General features: G+C 33.2%; 1 protein-coding gene across 1 annotated transcript in view; it reads left to right on the forward strand.

The window, feature by feature from the left end:
* The first annotated feature begins 12,028 nt into the window (after positions 1 to 12,028).
* LOC131042277 (succinate dehydrogenase [ubiquinone] flavoprotein subunit, mitochondrial) overlaps positions 12,029 to 16,068 on the forward strand; it is a 50,558-nt gene continuing 46,518 nt past the window's right edge. The window contains exons 1-5 of the mRNA XM_057975612.2: positions 12,029 to 12,397; positions 12,480 to 12,647; positions 14,803 to 14,890; positions 15,332 to 15,478; positions 15,633 to 15,773. Coding sequence (XP_057831595.2) covers positions 12,287 to 12,397; positions 12,480 to 12,647; positions 14,803 to 14,890; positions 15,332 to 15,478; positions 15,633 to 15,773 — 655 coding nt within the window. The 5' untranslated portion in view covers positions 12,029 to 12,286. The remainder of the gene's footprint in view (positions 12,398 to 12,479; positions 12,648 to 14,802; positions 14,891 to 15,331; positions 15,479 to 15,632; positions 15,774 to 16,068) is intronic.

Below are 16,068 nucleotides of genomic sequence, written 5' to 3' on the forward strand. Positions count from 1 at the left end.
TTTATTTAAATCATGATATTACTTGTGTATCAAATTATATGGAGATTAAGAAATAATTGCCTCTCAAGTTATAGGTGCATATGTAACCTATAACACGAGGTAAATAGTTATAGGCATGCAATGCGTAAACAATCAAAATGTTTGATGTATTGAATATTCATTAGATTGATATGTTTTAAAATACCGCAATTGACACACTTATCACTTTAGCTTCACATTTTGATGTGTGATGACTATCCTTTCTATATGTATATGATGGATACCACACTTGATAACATCTACAATTTGCAAGAATTTGATAATGATGAGAAGACTGATACATATGTTTATTACTTGTGTAAATGGATTTGATAAGAAAATATTAGATTTGAAGCCCGTGATAGATAATTAAGAAGGAAGAGAAACCTTTTTTGCAATTGATATCATTCAGTTAAAAACCAATATAATTCCCAAAGTACTTTAGTGTTGAAAATAACATTTGATAGGGAAGATTGTTCTAAAATCAAGAATAAGATTATGAATGATGTAGATATAGGTGTCAACTTAGGTACTAAGTTGTGTCCCAAAATTGTCTGTAGTGGGAAGAGACTCAAACCATCAAAAAGGAAACTCCTCATTTTTATAAGGATATTCAAAATATATTTTGCATTTCATTTCATATATGGAAGACTTTTTTGAACATACCACCCCATTACAACTTGATGCAAAAATATAAAGGCAAAAAAAGGCCAACAATCCTACTTTATCCCCCTAAATGCAAAAGCAATTGATGCATTTGTAGGATGAATGTGTTATACAACCTGTGATGCATCCATAATGGATTTAGGAATTTTAATATCAAATTGTTGAAGGATAATTATCCATATAGAAGTATGGGTAATTTATTGTTAAAGGTGACTAGATCTAAATTGATATCAATGATGGATGGTTTTTTATTGTTAAAGGTGAATAGATCTAAATTGATATCAATGATATATATATATATATATATATATATATGTGTGTGTGTGTGTGTGTGTGTGTGTGTGTGTGTGTGTGTGTGTGTGTGTGTGTGTGTGTGTGTGTGTGTGTGTGTGTGTGTGTGAAAATTTCCTACCTTAAAAATGTTGAGATTAAGGTGCCACTTACCTTGCAATCCTATGCATATTTAATGTGTCTCCAACACTCTTGAAAAGTGTCCTTGGACACCTAGGTGTAATAAAAAATAATGTATCATTAAGATTCCATAAGAATCTAGGCAATTTTGTTATATAATTTCAAAAGGAGGTCAAGTAGAATGGTGGTGGAACTATCATTGAATTTGGAATAACTAAATGCACTTTCCTAATTCTAGGCACTAGGATTGTGGTGTGGAGAATATATTCATATTATATGGGACCCACATGAGTCAGCCAATCCTATATAGAACACCACACTTAATGATATGGACCATCAAAAGTTAGAAAATTAAAGATGCCTTTATGTTATGGACTATTCAATGTACTAATTGATTGAGGCCATGTGATGTCTGTGTGACATCATTTACCCTTTTTTTAACTATTCTTGAAACAAGGTGGGCACGAGGTTTTTGTATGACACTATAGATTTGGTATTCTATTTGTAAACCATTCATTATTTTGTCCTCTCCCTTTTCTAGATATATGGAGGGTTTGAGATAGTAGTTTCATGTTTATTTTATAGGTACACAAGTGTTATTAGAACACTATCAAAGTAAATAGTGTTAGTGTGTTGGTTTTATCTTTTTATTTAAGATTAATGCATACTTGTCCTCTTTTTATAGTGGATTTTTCCTAAAAGAGTTTCTCCACATTAATCATGTTTTCATATTGTTGTCACCCCAAATTTAATTTCATTTTGTGCTACGTTGCTCTTGTGGATTGTTTTATGGTTTTTCTTGCCCCATTATTGATAATTAATATGAGAGATCCTAAGTAGGAAGTACTTAGTGATTTTATGCCTTTAGATGTTATACCTCACTCCCATTTTCTTTCCTTAATCAAAAACTTGAATTGCATAACCAAAAAATGTCCATCTAATGTGTTTTGGTCAATGGGCTTTTAATGCCATTTGCATTGACATACATATTCTATAAGTATTGACTCCTCATTGTATCCTCCTATAGTCTGCTATGTGTTGGTATTGTTAGTCATTCAAGATGTTGTGGTTTCCCTTTCTCTTGTTCCTTTTGGTGTCTCCTAGCCCATATTTTCCTTGATGCTTGATACACTCTTCAAAATCCACCTATTTTTTTTTTTGCATCGACCCATCAACTTCCTCCCTACCTTAAAACCCCTTATTGCTATCTACCCTTCATCCTTTTGATTCCCAAAACCTTTATTAAGGTTATAGATTTTCTTGTCTTTCACTTTTCAATTTTTTGCTATTTTACCTACTTCTACCAATTTTTCACGTTTCATCACCCATTCTTGACCCCTAACATCCTTTTTCATCTTCCTAGTTTTGACTAAGTTTGTTAATTGTCATCTTGTCAACTTTCCATTTACCTTCTTTCCACTTTGGAATTGTATGGATCGGGCATGATGTCCATGGCTTGATAAAGGAAGGTCCCATCAACCTTTCACTTCTCCTACTTGTTTGCTCAATTTATGCGTGGTATGTATTGCACCCAAAGCTTGTAGCCTAATTGAAAAGTCTTCAGTGGCATTTCATCAACAGTTCCTAAAAGTTCTTAGAGCCACCCTAGGTACCAAAAATCAAATAGGATAATTGATAATTATTAAATGATAATTCAAGGGACAATAACATTATTGGTAAAAGTGAAGAAAGTTTGTTCCTAACATAGTTTTAACTATTGATAGGAAAATGGGAACGTAGCATGCAATTTTCTATGGTTCATCTTAAAGATAGAAGAGCTTAATGGGTGCCTCAATTTTCATTGTTAGTGAAGTTATGTGAAAAATTGGACAAGTTATGACAATTAAAAGGTTTTCCTAGTTCTATGAAACTCCATTGACATTATCGATTCTAGGAATTGTTGGAACCAGTAATGGGTTCCCAATTCCTTTCCTGTCATCAAATGCTAAGTAAGAAAATAAAAGAGGTAAATAATTTAAGGTTGAAAATAATGCGTCAAATATTTTGAGCATTCCAAAAATATTTAAAACCATTGACTTGTTCTAGTGCTGATTTCAAGCCTTGATTTGTTTTTGATTGAATTCAATTCACCAATTAAGCCTCAAGGGTGCATTTGACTGCCAATCAAGGCCACCTGACACAAGAGTGACCAAGTGGAGATAGAGATAATACCCATATGGTAGGGTTTACAAATGTTGAAGTAAAAAAAGAAAACATGTAAGTAAAATGTAAGTGAATGGGCAAGAGTAATGCTAGAGAAACAAAGTTTTAAGGTAAGATGATCAAAATTTATGAGAACACTAGAAATTGTCAATCAATTTATGACCGTGCTCTATACCTTGAATTGGTTCTTTCTTGGATTATTACCTTTGACTAAGGAGAAATTTAAGTGGATGAGGAAAAATAAAGGGCATCAAAGATATTTGTGATGCATTATGGATTATCAATAAAGAAAAAAAATATAATTATGGCGAAGAAAGAAGCAAATCAAGGTGCAAGTAAATGCATCAGTAGTTCCCATGGTTCCAAGAACCACCAACTTAGTGAGAATGCTCCCCTATTAAGCTTCAACAACCATTTTAAAAGTAAAAATGGGTAGGAAAAGGATACAAAAGGAACCAATAGGTTGTGTGAAGCCAATGATGGCATGTTTTTTCTTGTCCACCTTCTCTAAAGTCCCATGAACACCCAATGGTTGTTGCAACCACCTAGTTTGAGGAGACATGTTCTTCTATGTAGGTTTTTAATAATTTTGGCATTGATTGAGGGTAAATTTGTGGCAACCATGCTTCAATTATGTTTTCTAGATCACTTTCCTAGTAGGAACCTTTCTTAGGTGTGATTTTTAGAGAGTTTCATGGGTGATTTTCCTATTTTCTTGTACTCCACCTAGAGGAATCATTATTGTAGATGTATGGTACGTCAAAAGATTATTTTCTCACACCTCTTCATTCTTAGATTAGATTTTTAGTGGAAACTTATAATCTACTATTTGGATGAGGTCGTTAATAATTTTCTCTACCAAGTAACTCTGTGACAACTTGCACACCTCCCTACTTGATGTATATTGGGGAAAAAAAATTCATAGGAAGCCATAGATTGCATATTCTACATTTGGGTATAGTTGTGTTTGCATTGTAATGATTTGGGTTTATCCCAAACTTGTAACTTCACTTTGTAAACATTGAAGATTGAATGATTAAAGGTATAATCAACCTTAGTTGAGTATTTCCTAGTGTGTGTTAGCATTTTTGCATGTATGTTGTCGAGTTTTTTAATAAGATGTCTGTAAAATCCTTATAAAGTCTTTGCAAGGTATCTTATTAGCATAATACAAGAAGTGTTCGAGCATACTCATTGATTACTAAGTATACAACTTAATATTCTACAACTATCTATGATTTTGTTGAATGAATATCTAGAACCTAGCTTGCTTATACATTTAAGAGTATTTAGTCTTTTGCGGTGTATTGATTAATACATTAGCTTGTTTACTTTTGTTGCATATTTGATTAAATTTAGAGACTTTGTTTCCTAGTTGGATAAATGCACCCATTTGTAGTTGGCCATCGCTCCCCATCATCCTCAACACACTTTAACTACACCTCTTTTTAGTTTTACTTATGTGTGTGCTCCATTATCATTTATGAATGCATATAAAAACATATGGGCTTATTATAGAATACATTTCAACATGTATGGTAGATTGTCTTTTTTGATAAGGTGTTAACCTTATATTCCTTAAACCAGCATATGGGCACAAAGTGACATCTAGAATAGGAGTGCACTATAGATGCAAATGGGTATGGTTTATGTCAAGGTAAGCTTTGTGTTCATATTGTAAAGATTATCCCAACACCTTATGAAAACCCCCCTTTCTATTGCAGAGCCAAAAGTGAAGGAGGTCTTACCCACCTCAACAATTGGTCCTCAACTGCCCAACTTGAAGATAGGTTTGTGGTGATCTTCCTAGGTTTGACACCCTTGGAACTCAGGAGATTACCAAACTATAAGGATTTAGGGTCTACAAATCAAACCATCAAAAAAATGACACCATTGTTAGAGATAGTCTAAATCAAGAATCAATTTGAAGACCTAGGTTAGTTAGTGATCACAATGCAACCAAGAAAGTGACGTTGGTCCTTGGTTTGTGTATTCAAAAATTTGTTGTTTTTTTATTGTTCTCTCATTTTGACGAGTGATAACTCTATCAAAGAAAATCTAGAATTTTACTTTAGAAGATCAAATAATGGAAAGGGATAAAAAATCCAAAGGTCAAGAGGTGCTTGAGGGCTACCTCTTTTGATGGAAGAAGGTGACAACAATAGTGGAGAGAAAAGAATCTAGGTAAGTCACATATACATAATTCAAAAGATACCATGGGTTCCCTGCTTTCTCCTACCATTACCAACCTTTTCATGGAGTATTTTGATGAGTTAACTCTCAATTCCTTCCCTCTCAAATTAATATGGTGGAAACACCATGTATATAATACTAAAATATGTTGGCCTCATGACCTTAAGAAATTAAAATATTTTCATGCTCACTTCTACAATATTTTTGAGGTCATCAAAATAGCCAAAGAAGTTGGTACCAACTAGTTACTCCCCTTATTAAATATCTATTATAATATAATGGACAGGTGATCCCAAAGAAGGCCAACTAATCACCACATATAATTAGTAACCATTTTCTAGAGTATTTTGAAGAGTTAGCTCTCAATTACTTCTCTCTTGAACTAAGATGGTGGAAACACTATGTAATTGAGATAGACATATGCTAACCTCATGGACTTGAGAAACTAGAATATTTCCATTCTCATCTCAATAACATTATAGAGGTCATCAATTTTTCCAAAGAACTTAAACCCAACTAGTAAATCCTCTTCTTAAATATTTATTAAAAAAATAATAATAGAGGGGCAATCTTAGTGAAGGATTGCTCATCACTTGATAGGATTAATTACACAATTCATCTACATAAACCAATATAACTAACTTAAGGCATGTGTACCACATGTTGACATCTCCATCCACCTACACATATAATAATGCCATGTCCCTAGGTTCCTACTAATTTGTTCTCATTAGGAAACTAGATGGATCTCTAGCCTACTGCGTCTTTAGAAAAGCCTCTCATATTGATCTCTACCACTATGCTCGCTCCCATCACTAATAAACATAAAGCTAGTGCCTTAAATACCCTAGCCTTGAGGGTCTTTTCACATTTATGATGTATATCACACTAACCAAGAGCTTAACTACTTGCTAATGTTTTCAAATTAAATGGGTGCTATTCCATGCACATCACTAGATCTTTTAAAAAGGCCAAAATGAGATGTACCTCTAAACCCATGGAAGCTTCCTATGACAATGATTGTTATACAAACCTTCCCTACATTAAAGACATCTATAATAATATCTCCAAAAGCTTCCCCCCCAAAAAGCCTTAAGTGAACTTTCAAACTTGTTTCCACCATCATAAGCCTCATCCTATCTCCAAAGATCCTAGAGATCCCCTTCTCAATTCCAAAACTATACTATTGTCACCTTTTATCAACACTCTTCTTGTTATAACTAATGAAATTTTTAAACAATTTTTAAAACAAACAAACAAACAATCCCGCAATGTTGCTCTCGCACCCGCACCTGCTCTCCAACGACTCTCCCGCCTCATGCATTTCAAATGTCCCTACTACTGCGTTGACTGGCATTGGATCCCAGCTCCCCTCTGCGTTGGGCCATGACTCTCTTGCCCGGGCTGTGGTTGTGGCTGCTTCTTCTGAGCTGGTGCGTCGACCTAGTTGGGTCACTGATGGCTCCCACATCATTGGTGAGTTTCCCCCTCTCGTGGCTGCTACTTCCGGTGCTGGTGTTGTGGCGGCTCTGTCTGCTACACTGGGTGAATTTGCTGGTGCAGAAGGTCTTTCTACGGTTTTGGGTACTAACGTTGGGGGTTTGGAGGCCAAGATCCCTGTTGGTGGTTTTGTCCCTCCCAAACCGGGTGTCTCTGATCCAGTTCTGGAGTTGGATACCTTGGCGACTGCTACTGGTGCTAGTGACGACCTTCTTGCGGGTGAGACTACTATGCCCAAACCCTTTGCTGGGAAGCGTAGCTTTGCCCGTGTGGCTAAATCTGCCCAACCTTCTAGCGGGGTTTGTCCTCTTCCTTGTGCCAAGACCTCTCCTGTTGTGGTATGTGGTGGTGAGGTTATGGAGAATGTTGACTTCTATCAACACAACACTCTGGTTTGGAAATTTACTGGGTTTTGGCCTTCCCTCCCGAACCTTCATCGCTGGGTGAGTGAGTACTGGAAGCCCCATATTTCTTATGGCATTGAGCTTTTCCCTCGTGCTAAGGGGTTTTTTGTTGCTTCCTTTGCCTCTACTCTTGACCGTGATTTGATTTTGGGGAAGCTTTGGTCTTGGGAGGATCACTCTCTCTCCCTTAAGCCCTGGACTCCTTCCTTCAACCACCTTACGAAATCTCTCTCTGTTTGTCCGGTTTGGGTCTGCCTCCCCAATCTCCCCCTCCATTTCTGGGAACCTTCTTGTTTTGAGGCCATCGGTAACTCCATTGGTAGCTTCTTGAAGGTTGATGATGCCACGTTCTCCATGGGTCATTCTACCTTTGCTCGCCTATTAATTGATGTTGACATATTGTTGGCCCTCCCTAGGGATGTGGTTCTTATGGTTGGGGATAGGCCTTGGACTCAACTGCTGGATTATGAGGGCCTCCCGTTTCGTTGTCGAAGGTGTTTCTCAACGGGTCACCTTGCTTCTGACTGTTCTCTCTCTCGCCACAAAGGTGCTGCTACTTAGTGGAAGGATGCTATGGAGGACCACTTGACGATTAATGCTTCAGATTCTGTTTCGGTTGATTCATCTCAAGATGAGGCGCCCCTTACTGCTGATGAAGCCCTGGTTGATGTTACTGTTGTTGCGGCCCCTTTCGCCCCCTTGGATCCTCCTCCCGCTGCTCCTGCTTCTCACCTTCACTCGGCTCCTGGCGTTACTTCTCTTGCTACCACTCAGCAGCAACATCTTGTTGCTGCTCTGCAACAACAGTCTGGCAGTGACTCTGCAGGGTATTCCTCATTTGTTTCTTCTTCGAAAGCTCCTACTGATAGTGTTGCCTGGACGGTGGTTTGTTGTAGGCGGAAAGGAAAATCTAACCTCCTTTCCCAACCCCTCCTTTCTCAAGATTCAGGGTTTTCTCCCCCCTCTTGATTTGGTTTGGGTGTTGTTGGTTTGACTGGTTGGTTTGGCCGGTCCGACTTTGGTCTTTATTCCTTGTTAGGCTTTGGCTTTGTTTTGGGTTAGCGCCTTTCTTAACGCTGCTTTGTTTCAAAAACAATTAGCATTTGTTAATGCTAATTGTAGAAGGATTGAGGTCTCTTTGTTAAGGGTCAGCGCCCTATTAACGCTGCTTTTTTTTATCAAAAACTAATGAAATTTTTTAAGAATACAATTAGGATTTTGTTGAATAATATATTTCTATTTTCTTCTCATTTTTCATGTTACTTGGTGAATTTCCTTTTTTGCTTGCTTATATTATCCCATTGCAATAATTTTTCTTTCTTTTTCTATTTTTTGGTTTTCTCATTGTTACTTCTCTATATTTACACCCTCAATAAACTCGATCTTTCTTAACTTTTTATTATCATACTTGTCAAATTTCTATAAGATTTCCCATTTAAAATTTTTAACACCTTAATATCATTCTTGTAAACATTTTTTATAAGATATTATAATCTTACCTATGATAAATCTATTATCTTTATATTTTATTTATTTTTATAATATTTCTTGTTTTCTTTTAAATTCATAGTGTTCCTTCATCATGGCGTTTTCCCTTCTTCATGATGATAGATCACAAATGTGTAAAATAATTGATGAAAAAATCTTAACAAAAAATCTTACACAATTACAACTAAAAACACTCACCTATAATATTATAAATATATAAAATTATTATTAATTCACATTATCCTACATTTGTTTTTGATAATAAAGCAGCCAAAACAGGGGCGCTGACTCGGAAGAACAACAAGCCTCAAAAGAGAGCTAAACCAACAGACACACAATACACATCATATTGTTAATAGTATAATAACTACCCCGCATTTGTTAGAAGGTTTGATCTAAAAAATTTATTAAAGTTGAAATGATGTCATAGTGAAAGTGGCGGTCCCACTTTAATCTTTATGCTAGTAGAATTGTTAATAGTATAATAACTACCCCGCATTTGTTAGAAGGTTTGATCTAAATAATTTATTAAAGTTGAAATGATGTCATAGTGAAAGTGGCGGTCCCACTTTAATCTTTATGCTAGTAGAAATGATGTCATAACAGTGATGTCATCATAGAAATAAAAAAAATTTAAAAAATTAAAAAATTAAAAAACTTTTCTTTTCTTTATTGAGATGTAGAGGACAATAAATACAAGTCATGATGTTTTTTTATTCATCAATGAAAATAAATATTCTTTGTGAATTATATAAAATTTTAAAATAAATATTAGTTAAAAAGTTTGTGTGAATGATATAAATCTTCTATTAAAAAAACATGTCAATTGAAAAGCCTATCATTTTCAAAAACATTGGAATCTACATTAATTCAATTAAAAACTACGTCATTTGAAAAGCCTATCATTTTCGAATACTTCATAATCTGCATAATTCAGTAAAAAAACCTGTCATTTAAAAAGCCTATCATTTTCGAATACTTTGTAATCTGCATAATTCAGTTTAAAAACCTACCATTTTTGACTGAAATCGATGATGCGTCATAATCCCACCTCACCAATTTTTTAAAAAAAGTTTCAGACACCAGGAAGGCAATGGCTACGCGGCGGACAAAACGGCCCAAGGCAATGGCTACACAGCGGACAAAACGGCCCAAGGCAATGCCATGCTTCATGTGATGACGTGACCGCCCCGTCCAATCAAATCTTCTGTGGGGGAATTTTTTTTTTTAAAGTATGATTATATTTTAAATGTAAAAAAAATAAAATTTCCTATAACCAATTTACTTTTAACTTTTTGTTTTTAAATGTACGATTATATTTTTTAAATTGAAATAATTTATTTTAATATGGTTTTATAATTTTTTATTTTTTAGTTATATTTGTAAAATAATAAATTAATAATTAATAATGTATTTAAAGTATTTAAATAATAAGTTATTGTTTTCTTTTATGTTTGATTATATTTTTAAAATTGAAATAATTTATTTTAATATTTTTTCATAATTTTTTATTTATTAAATTTTTTTGATTTTTTAAGCTATATTTGTGAAATAATAAATAAAATAAATTAATAGTTAATTATAATATTAAATTTTAAGAAACATTATAAATTATTAAGTTTATTAAGTTTTATTATTAATTTTTAATCTTTTTAACCTACATTATTAAGTTATAATGTTTTAAAGTTTTATTAATTGTTTATTTATTTAAGTTTTTATAATTTAATTAATAAAATTTACTTAGTATATTTTCTTTGTATGTTTATTATTATTATTATTATTTAATCTAATAATATATAAATTTAATCAAATATTTTAACAATTTTTTTGATATGTGATATTAAATATTAATCTAAAATACACCTATGAAATGAAATTTTGAATAAATATATTTTAAATTGTCAATCTAGATACAATATTTACATAGTTTGAATTTAATTTTATTACTTGTGTCTAATTTATATACTTTTTTTTTTTGTAAATTTGAGCAATAGTTATAGTTTGAATTAAATTTTTACTTATGTGCCATATTTACTTATGTGCAATTTTTAAAAGATGTGATTCTAAACAAAAAATATTATCAAAATAAATATATTGATTTTAACCTAAGAATAATTAAGTGGTTTTAACATAGAAAATAAAAATTACTTAACATAAAAAATAAAAATTACTTAACATAGAAAATAAAAAATTACTTAACATGAGAAATAACCAAGTGAATATAAAATTTCCTCACTTTGCATCTTTAAAACTCACAAAAAAAAATTGATTACATCAAATTTAAAAAAAAATGTAAACCTCAATTCCCTTTTCCAATATATAAATCATATAGTTATTTCTTATATTAAAATGACTTAATTATTTTAATTTAAAAAGAAAACATTTTTATATAAAATAAACTATTATTCTTTTATATATTTAAAAAGTTAAAAAAATAACATTATTAAAATTTATATATAATATATATCTTACATTTATTATAATATAAATATTATTTAAAAAAATTGAATATATAATTTATAACATTTATTATTTTACTCATTGTAACTTTCAAAAAAATAAAAACAATAATAAATAGGGGAAAGGACCCAGTAGTCGTGCACCCTAACTTCACGCTTCTCAAAATCCTACTTGGAAATTTCGAATCACTCCGATTTTTTTACAGCAGCTTACTTGGCAAGTCCCCTGCTTATAACTAAGGTTTCAGGGCCACATCATCAAATATGATGCCACATCAGCATGCTTTTTGCCAAGGTGTCCAAAACAGCCCCAAAAAAAAGTGAGACCAATAGGCGTGCAAAAGAGACCCCAATAGTTGTGCAGCCGATGTGGCATCACCTGATTGGTTACTTTTTACAATATTAGTACATTTCTTAACAACTATTGGTACATTTCCTAACAACTGTTGGTACATTTCCTAACAAAAATTGATATTTTTTGTTTCAAACAATAAGTTTTATCTGTTCAATTTTTGGAACAAAAGGTATCAACAACCCTCACAACAATTGGAACATGCTCAACTACTGGGTCCTTTCCCCTAGAAAAAACAAATTAAGATGGCAGATATAATGGACAGATCCACCACGATCCGCTTGTCAGCACGGATCAACTTGGCAGGACGTGTACGGTTTGATTGGATGATTATAACTGCATAGGGCATGGTGCCATTTTGTCCGCTGCGTAGCCATTGTGGGGTTACTGCATTGTTCACTACAAATCTAAATTCTACCAGGTGTCTACAATGGCGAATTTAATTTCAACCATCTTTCTAACATCTCATTTATCAGGAAATTTCGCTTCTGAAATAAAAAGCACGTGCGTCTTCAATTTCATCATTTTATTTACATATAAAGATGGGGATACTGCTCCACCTTTCTGTGATACAATTTTTTTTTCTCTCAAGACAAGGGTTTTGAGAGTTCACTGGTTCGAATCCCGCAAGGATGTGGCGAAGAGTTGCGCAGAAATTTTCCTCTTCTTATGCAGTTTCAAGCAAACGATCGTATCAATATGGACGGATTTTTTCTAGATTGGCATCTTCAGAAGCTTCGTCAGTATGTGAATGTGAACCCTTGTTAATTATTTTTGCTGCACTTTTGAAATGTAAATGTTGATGGTCCGGTAATTCTTGTGCAGGTAGGAGGGCGTTCTTCTTACACGATCGTTGATCATACGTACGATGCGGTGGTTGTCGGGGCAGGAGGGGCTGGTTTAAGAGCTGCTATAGGACTTTCCGAGAATGGATTTAATACGGCCTGTATTACTAAACTTTTTCCCACTCGATCGCACACCGTTGCAGCGCAGGTGCACAGTTTTTTAAAATTGTGTCGTGCACAGTTTTTTAAATATTTATTTTACACACTTTTTCTTGCGCAGCAAGGATAATTTAATTGTTTAATAATATAACTTAAAAAATTGAAACGAAAATCCTGTAAAAATTGAAGGCCGAGGAAAGTAGTCGCAGAGGAAATTAATATCCTGTTCATATTTGTTGCCTGATAGTGTAGATTGACCTTAAATTTTTGGACTGAAAGCAATTAGTTTTGGAATATTAAGGTTTATACTAGAATAAAGTCATTTTAGTTATGTTTTCTGAGTATTTGGTGATAGTTTTGGAAGTTAATTCATTCACAACTGTGTATGAACTAAATAGTAATATTAGTATTTTATGTTTAGTATTGTTGTTGGGTTAGATATCTAGTAATATTTGTGCTTTTCATTTTACAAACATGGTAGCAGAGCACAAGAGAGGAAGGAGAAATAGCTGCTGCTATTAATTTAAATAAACAAATTCAAACATAGTTTTATTGTATGGAGGCATTTTCAGTTGAATTTGACCAAGTCTTGTTGTATTACAAATTTTATAAATATTCCTAAAATCTTGGTTGTATTGAGTGGCCTTTTATAGATAGTAGTACTAGCTTTGGGGAGTGAGGACTGATAAGTGTTGAAATTCTAGGCTAGAGGCATTGGAGGTTGGAGGATTTTTCATAATCTCAAGTCAACTTCTTGTTCAAAGATGTTGTTTTATTATTTATATGAAAAACATATGTTTTTTTTTTTTTATGCTGATATAATTGAAGAATACTCATATTGTGAAGTTTGTTTTTTAAAGTCAAGAAGGAATTTGGTGAATTCACTTGGATCGTTGTTCTGATAATTTGGGAGTTTGTGGAATTGGGGAATTATATCTTTTCAAGGGTCACAAGACAACTTGATGGATTGTTGTCCAATGATTTGGGAGATCTGTGATTCAGGAGTTCTAGCAGGCAGTAATCTAGGAACTTGAGAATTTAACTGGGAAGCTAAATCCTTTTGAAGGTTATTAGACAACTTGATGGAGTTTCAAGAATTGTTTTTCAAAGAAAAGTTTTTGAAGAATATATATTTGTTTGTTTCAACCAACATGTTTTGTTATGTTAAATGTAAACCTTAGATGGGTGTGTTGGAATTAAGGTTTACATTTTAATAATCACCTTAGTGACTTGTGATTTATTGTTGTTAAAATAGTTAGTTTGCTTTAGTTAGTTTGGAGTAGTTTTGGGAAGTTACAAGAATGTGTTGCTTTAAAAATATCTATACAATTTACTGTAAAATCTTGTATGAACTTACTAACATTATTTTTATTCTATGTTTATTATTGTTGCTCTTATGGATTAGATTTCCAGCAATTTTTGTGTTTGTCATTTTCCAACATAATTTAACAACTTTTACAAATAATTTGAGATTTTGACAAATGACAGCAACGTGAAAGTATTTGCACATAAATTTTCTTTAAGTTAGATTGTCCCAATTTTTATTGTTATCAAATAAAAGCTACAAATGAAGACCAAACAAAAATATTTTCGAGAAAATAACATTAAATTCATATTTGTGGTCTAGTAGTTTAGGTTACCTTAAATTTTTTTGGACTAAAAGAAGTTGGTGTTCATTTTATTCTGTAGTGATACCAGGTTATGCAACAAATGAAGGCAAGGTAAATATTTGCAGTGAATACCAGGACGATATTTATAATTGCGCTCTAGTAGTTTAGAGTACTCTAGAAATTTTAAACTGAAAGAAACCAATGTTTTTCATAAAAATTGGATGATTCAGTTTGTTTAATTTTTTAAAATGATAGCAAATTATGCAACAAATATGGACAGAGGGAAAGTTATTGCGGAGAAAACAGAACTTATATTTATATTCGTGCTTCAGTAGTTTAGATGCCCTAGATTTCTTGACTTCAAAGAATCCTAGAACTAGAAGAAAGAAGTAAGCGCTTTTCATTTATCTGAATTCTGAGTATTGATCCATTCAGTCATTTTAAAGTTGTATGAATTCTTAAGAACTGCTGTAAAATGCAAACTCTATTCTTGCAATAATATATAAATAAAAATTTTGAACATTCTATTTATACTTAAAAAGAGTGTTTGGATTATATAATTAGAACATCAGTAACATCAAAAAGCATATTCAGGGTGGAATGAATGCAGCTTTGGGAAATATGACTGAAGATGATTGGAGGTGGCATATGTATGATACAGTAAAGGGAAGTGATTGGCTTGGTAATCACTTATTTCTTTCTTTCTAGATTCCTTCTCCTTCTTTATGTTATCTTTGAATATGGGGCAATGCTATTTATTCTGGGAGCTATAACCATTTTAGATTACAATTGAAATTCTTTCCACTTTTACCTCCGAATCCCACTGTATCTAGTACTTCCTCCATTTTTCCCAAAGTCTGGGCTTGAGGGGTTACCTGCAGGGTTCAAATGATGGACTTTGCTTGTTTTTGGGGCAGCGCATCATAGCTATGCCTTGCTCCCAATTTCTCTTTCTTTATGCTCGTAAATAAACTATAAGAGTTGAATTTATTATTTCTGTTTTTCATTAAATTGTCATGAAGAGAAGCTTTGCATTACTATCTGATTTTTCATGATTTATAAGACAAATTTCTAGCTAGAAGCATGAGATTGAAAGTGAAATATCTTGCACCTGTGAATGCAGGCGATCAAGATGCTATTCAATATATGTGCAGGGAGGCTCCAAAGGCTGTTATTGAGCTGGAAAATTATGGATTGCCATTTTCAAGAACTGAAGATGGAAGGATCTACCAGCGTGCATTTGGAGGTCAAAGTCTAGATTTTGGAAAAGGTCTGTTTGGACTCTCGAGTTCTTTGTGAATGGATGTTCAATGTATGCCAGTGTAGATAAACTACATTGTTTTGCTTGTTGTCTTAATGCATCATTTATGAGAGTTTATGTGTTTCTATTTGATATTAATCATTAGAAATGGCTTCTGATGCAGGTGGACAAGCATATCGCAGTGCTTGTGCTGCAGACCGAACTGGACATGCTCTACTACACACACTTTATGGGCAAGCAATGAGGCATAATACTCAGTTCTTTGTGGAATACTTTGCACTGGACCTTATCATGGATGGTGATGGTAAGCCTTGTATTAATGTTACAATAAAAAAATGCACCTATCCCCATGTGGTACATGGACTTGATTCATACAGTAATTTCTCAATTTTGCCTGGCATTTTTTCTTCAGTAGATTAAAATGATTTGATATATACAACTTTATTTGTTATTCGTGGGTTTTATTTTTATTATAAGAAACATGGTCATTGGAAGTGTATCCCATAAACGAGACAACTAGACTGAGACATTTGAATTTATCAAATGGCTTCCCCAAAACGTTACATGCAAAGAAAGGATACTTGCCGTGTATGGCATGA

The sequence above is a fragment of the Cryptomeria japonica genome, chromosome 3 (genome assembly GCF_030272615.1).
Source record: "Cryptomeria japonica chromosome 3, Sugi_1.0, whole genome shotgun sequence".
Lineage (NCBI taxonomy): Eukaryota > Viridiplantae > Streptophyta > Pinopsida > Cupressales > Cupressaceae > Cryptomeria > Cryptomeria japonica.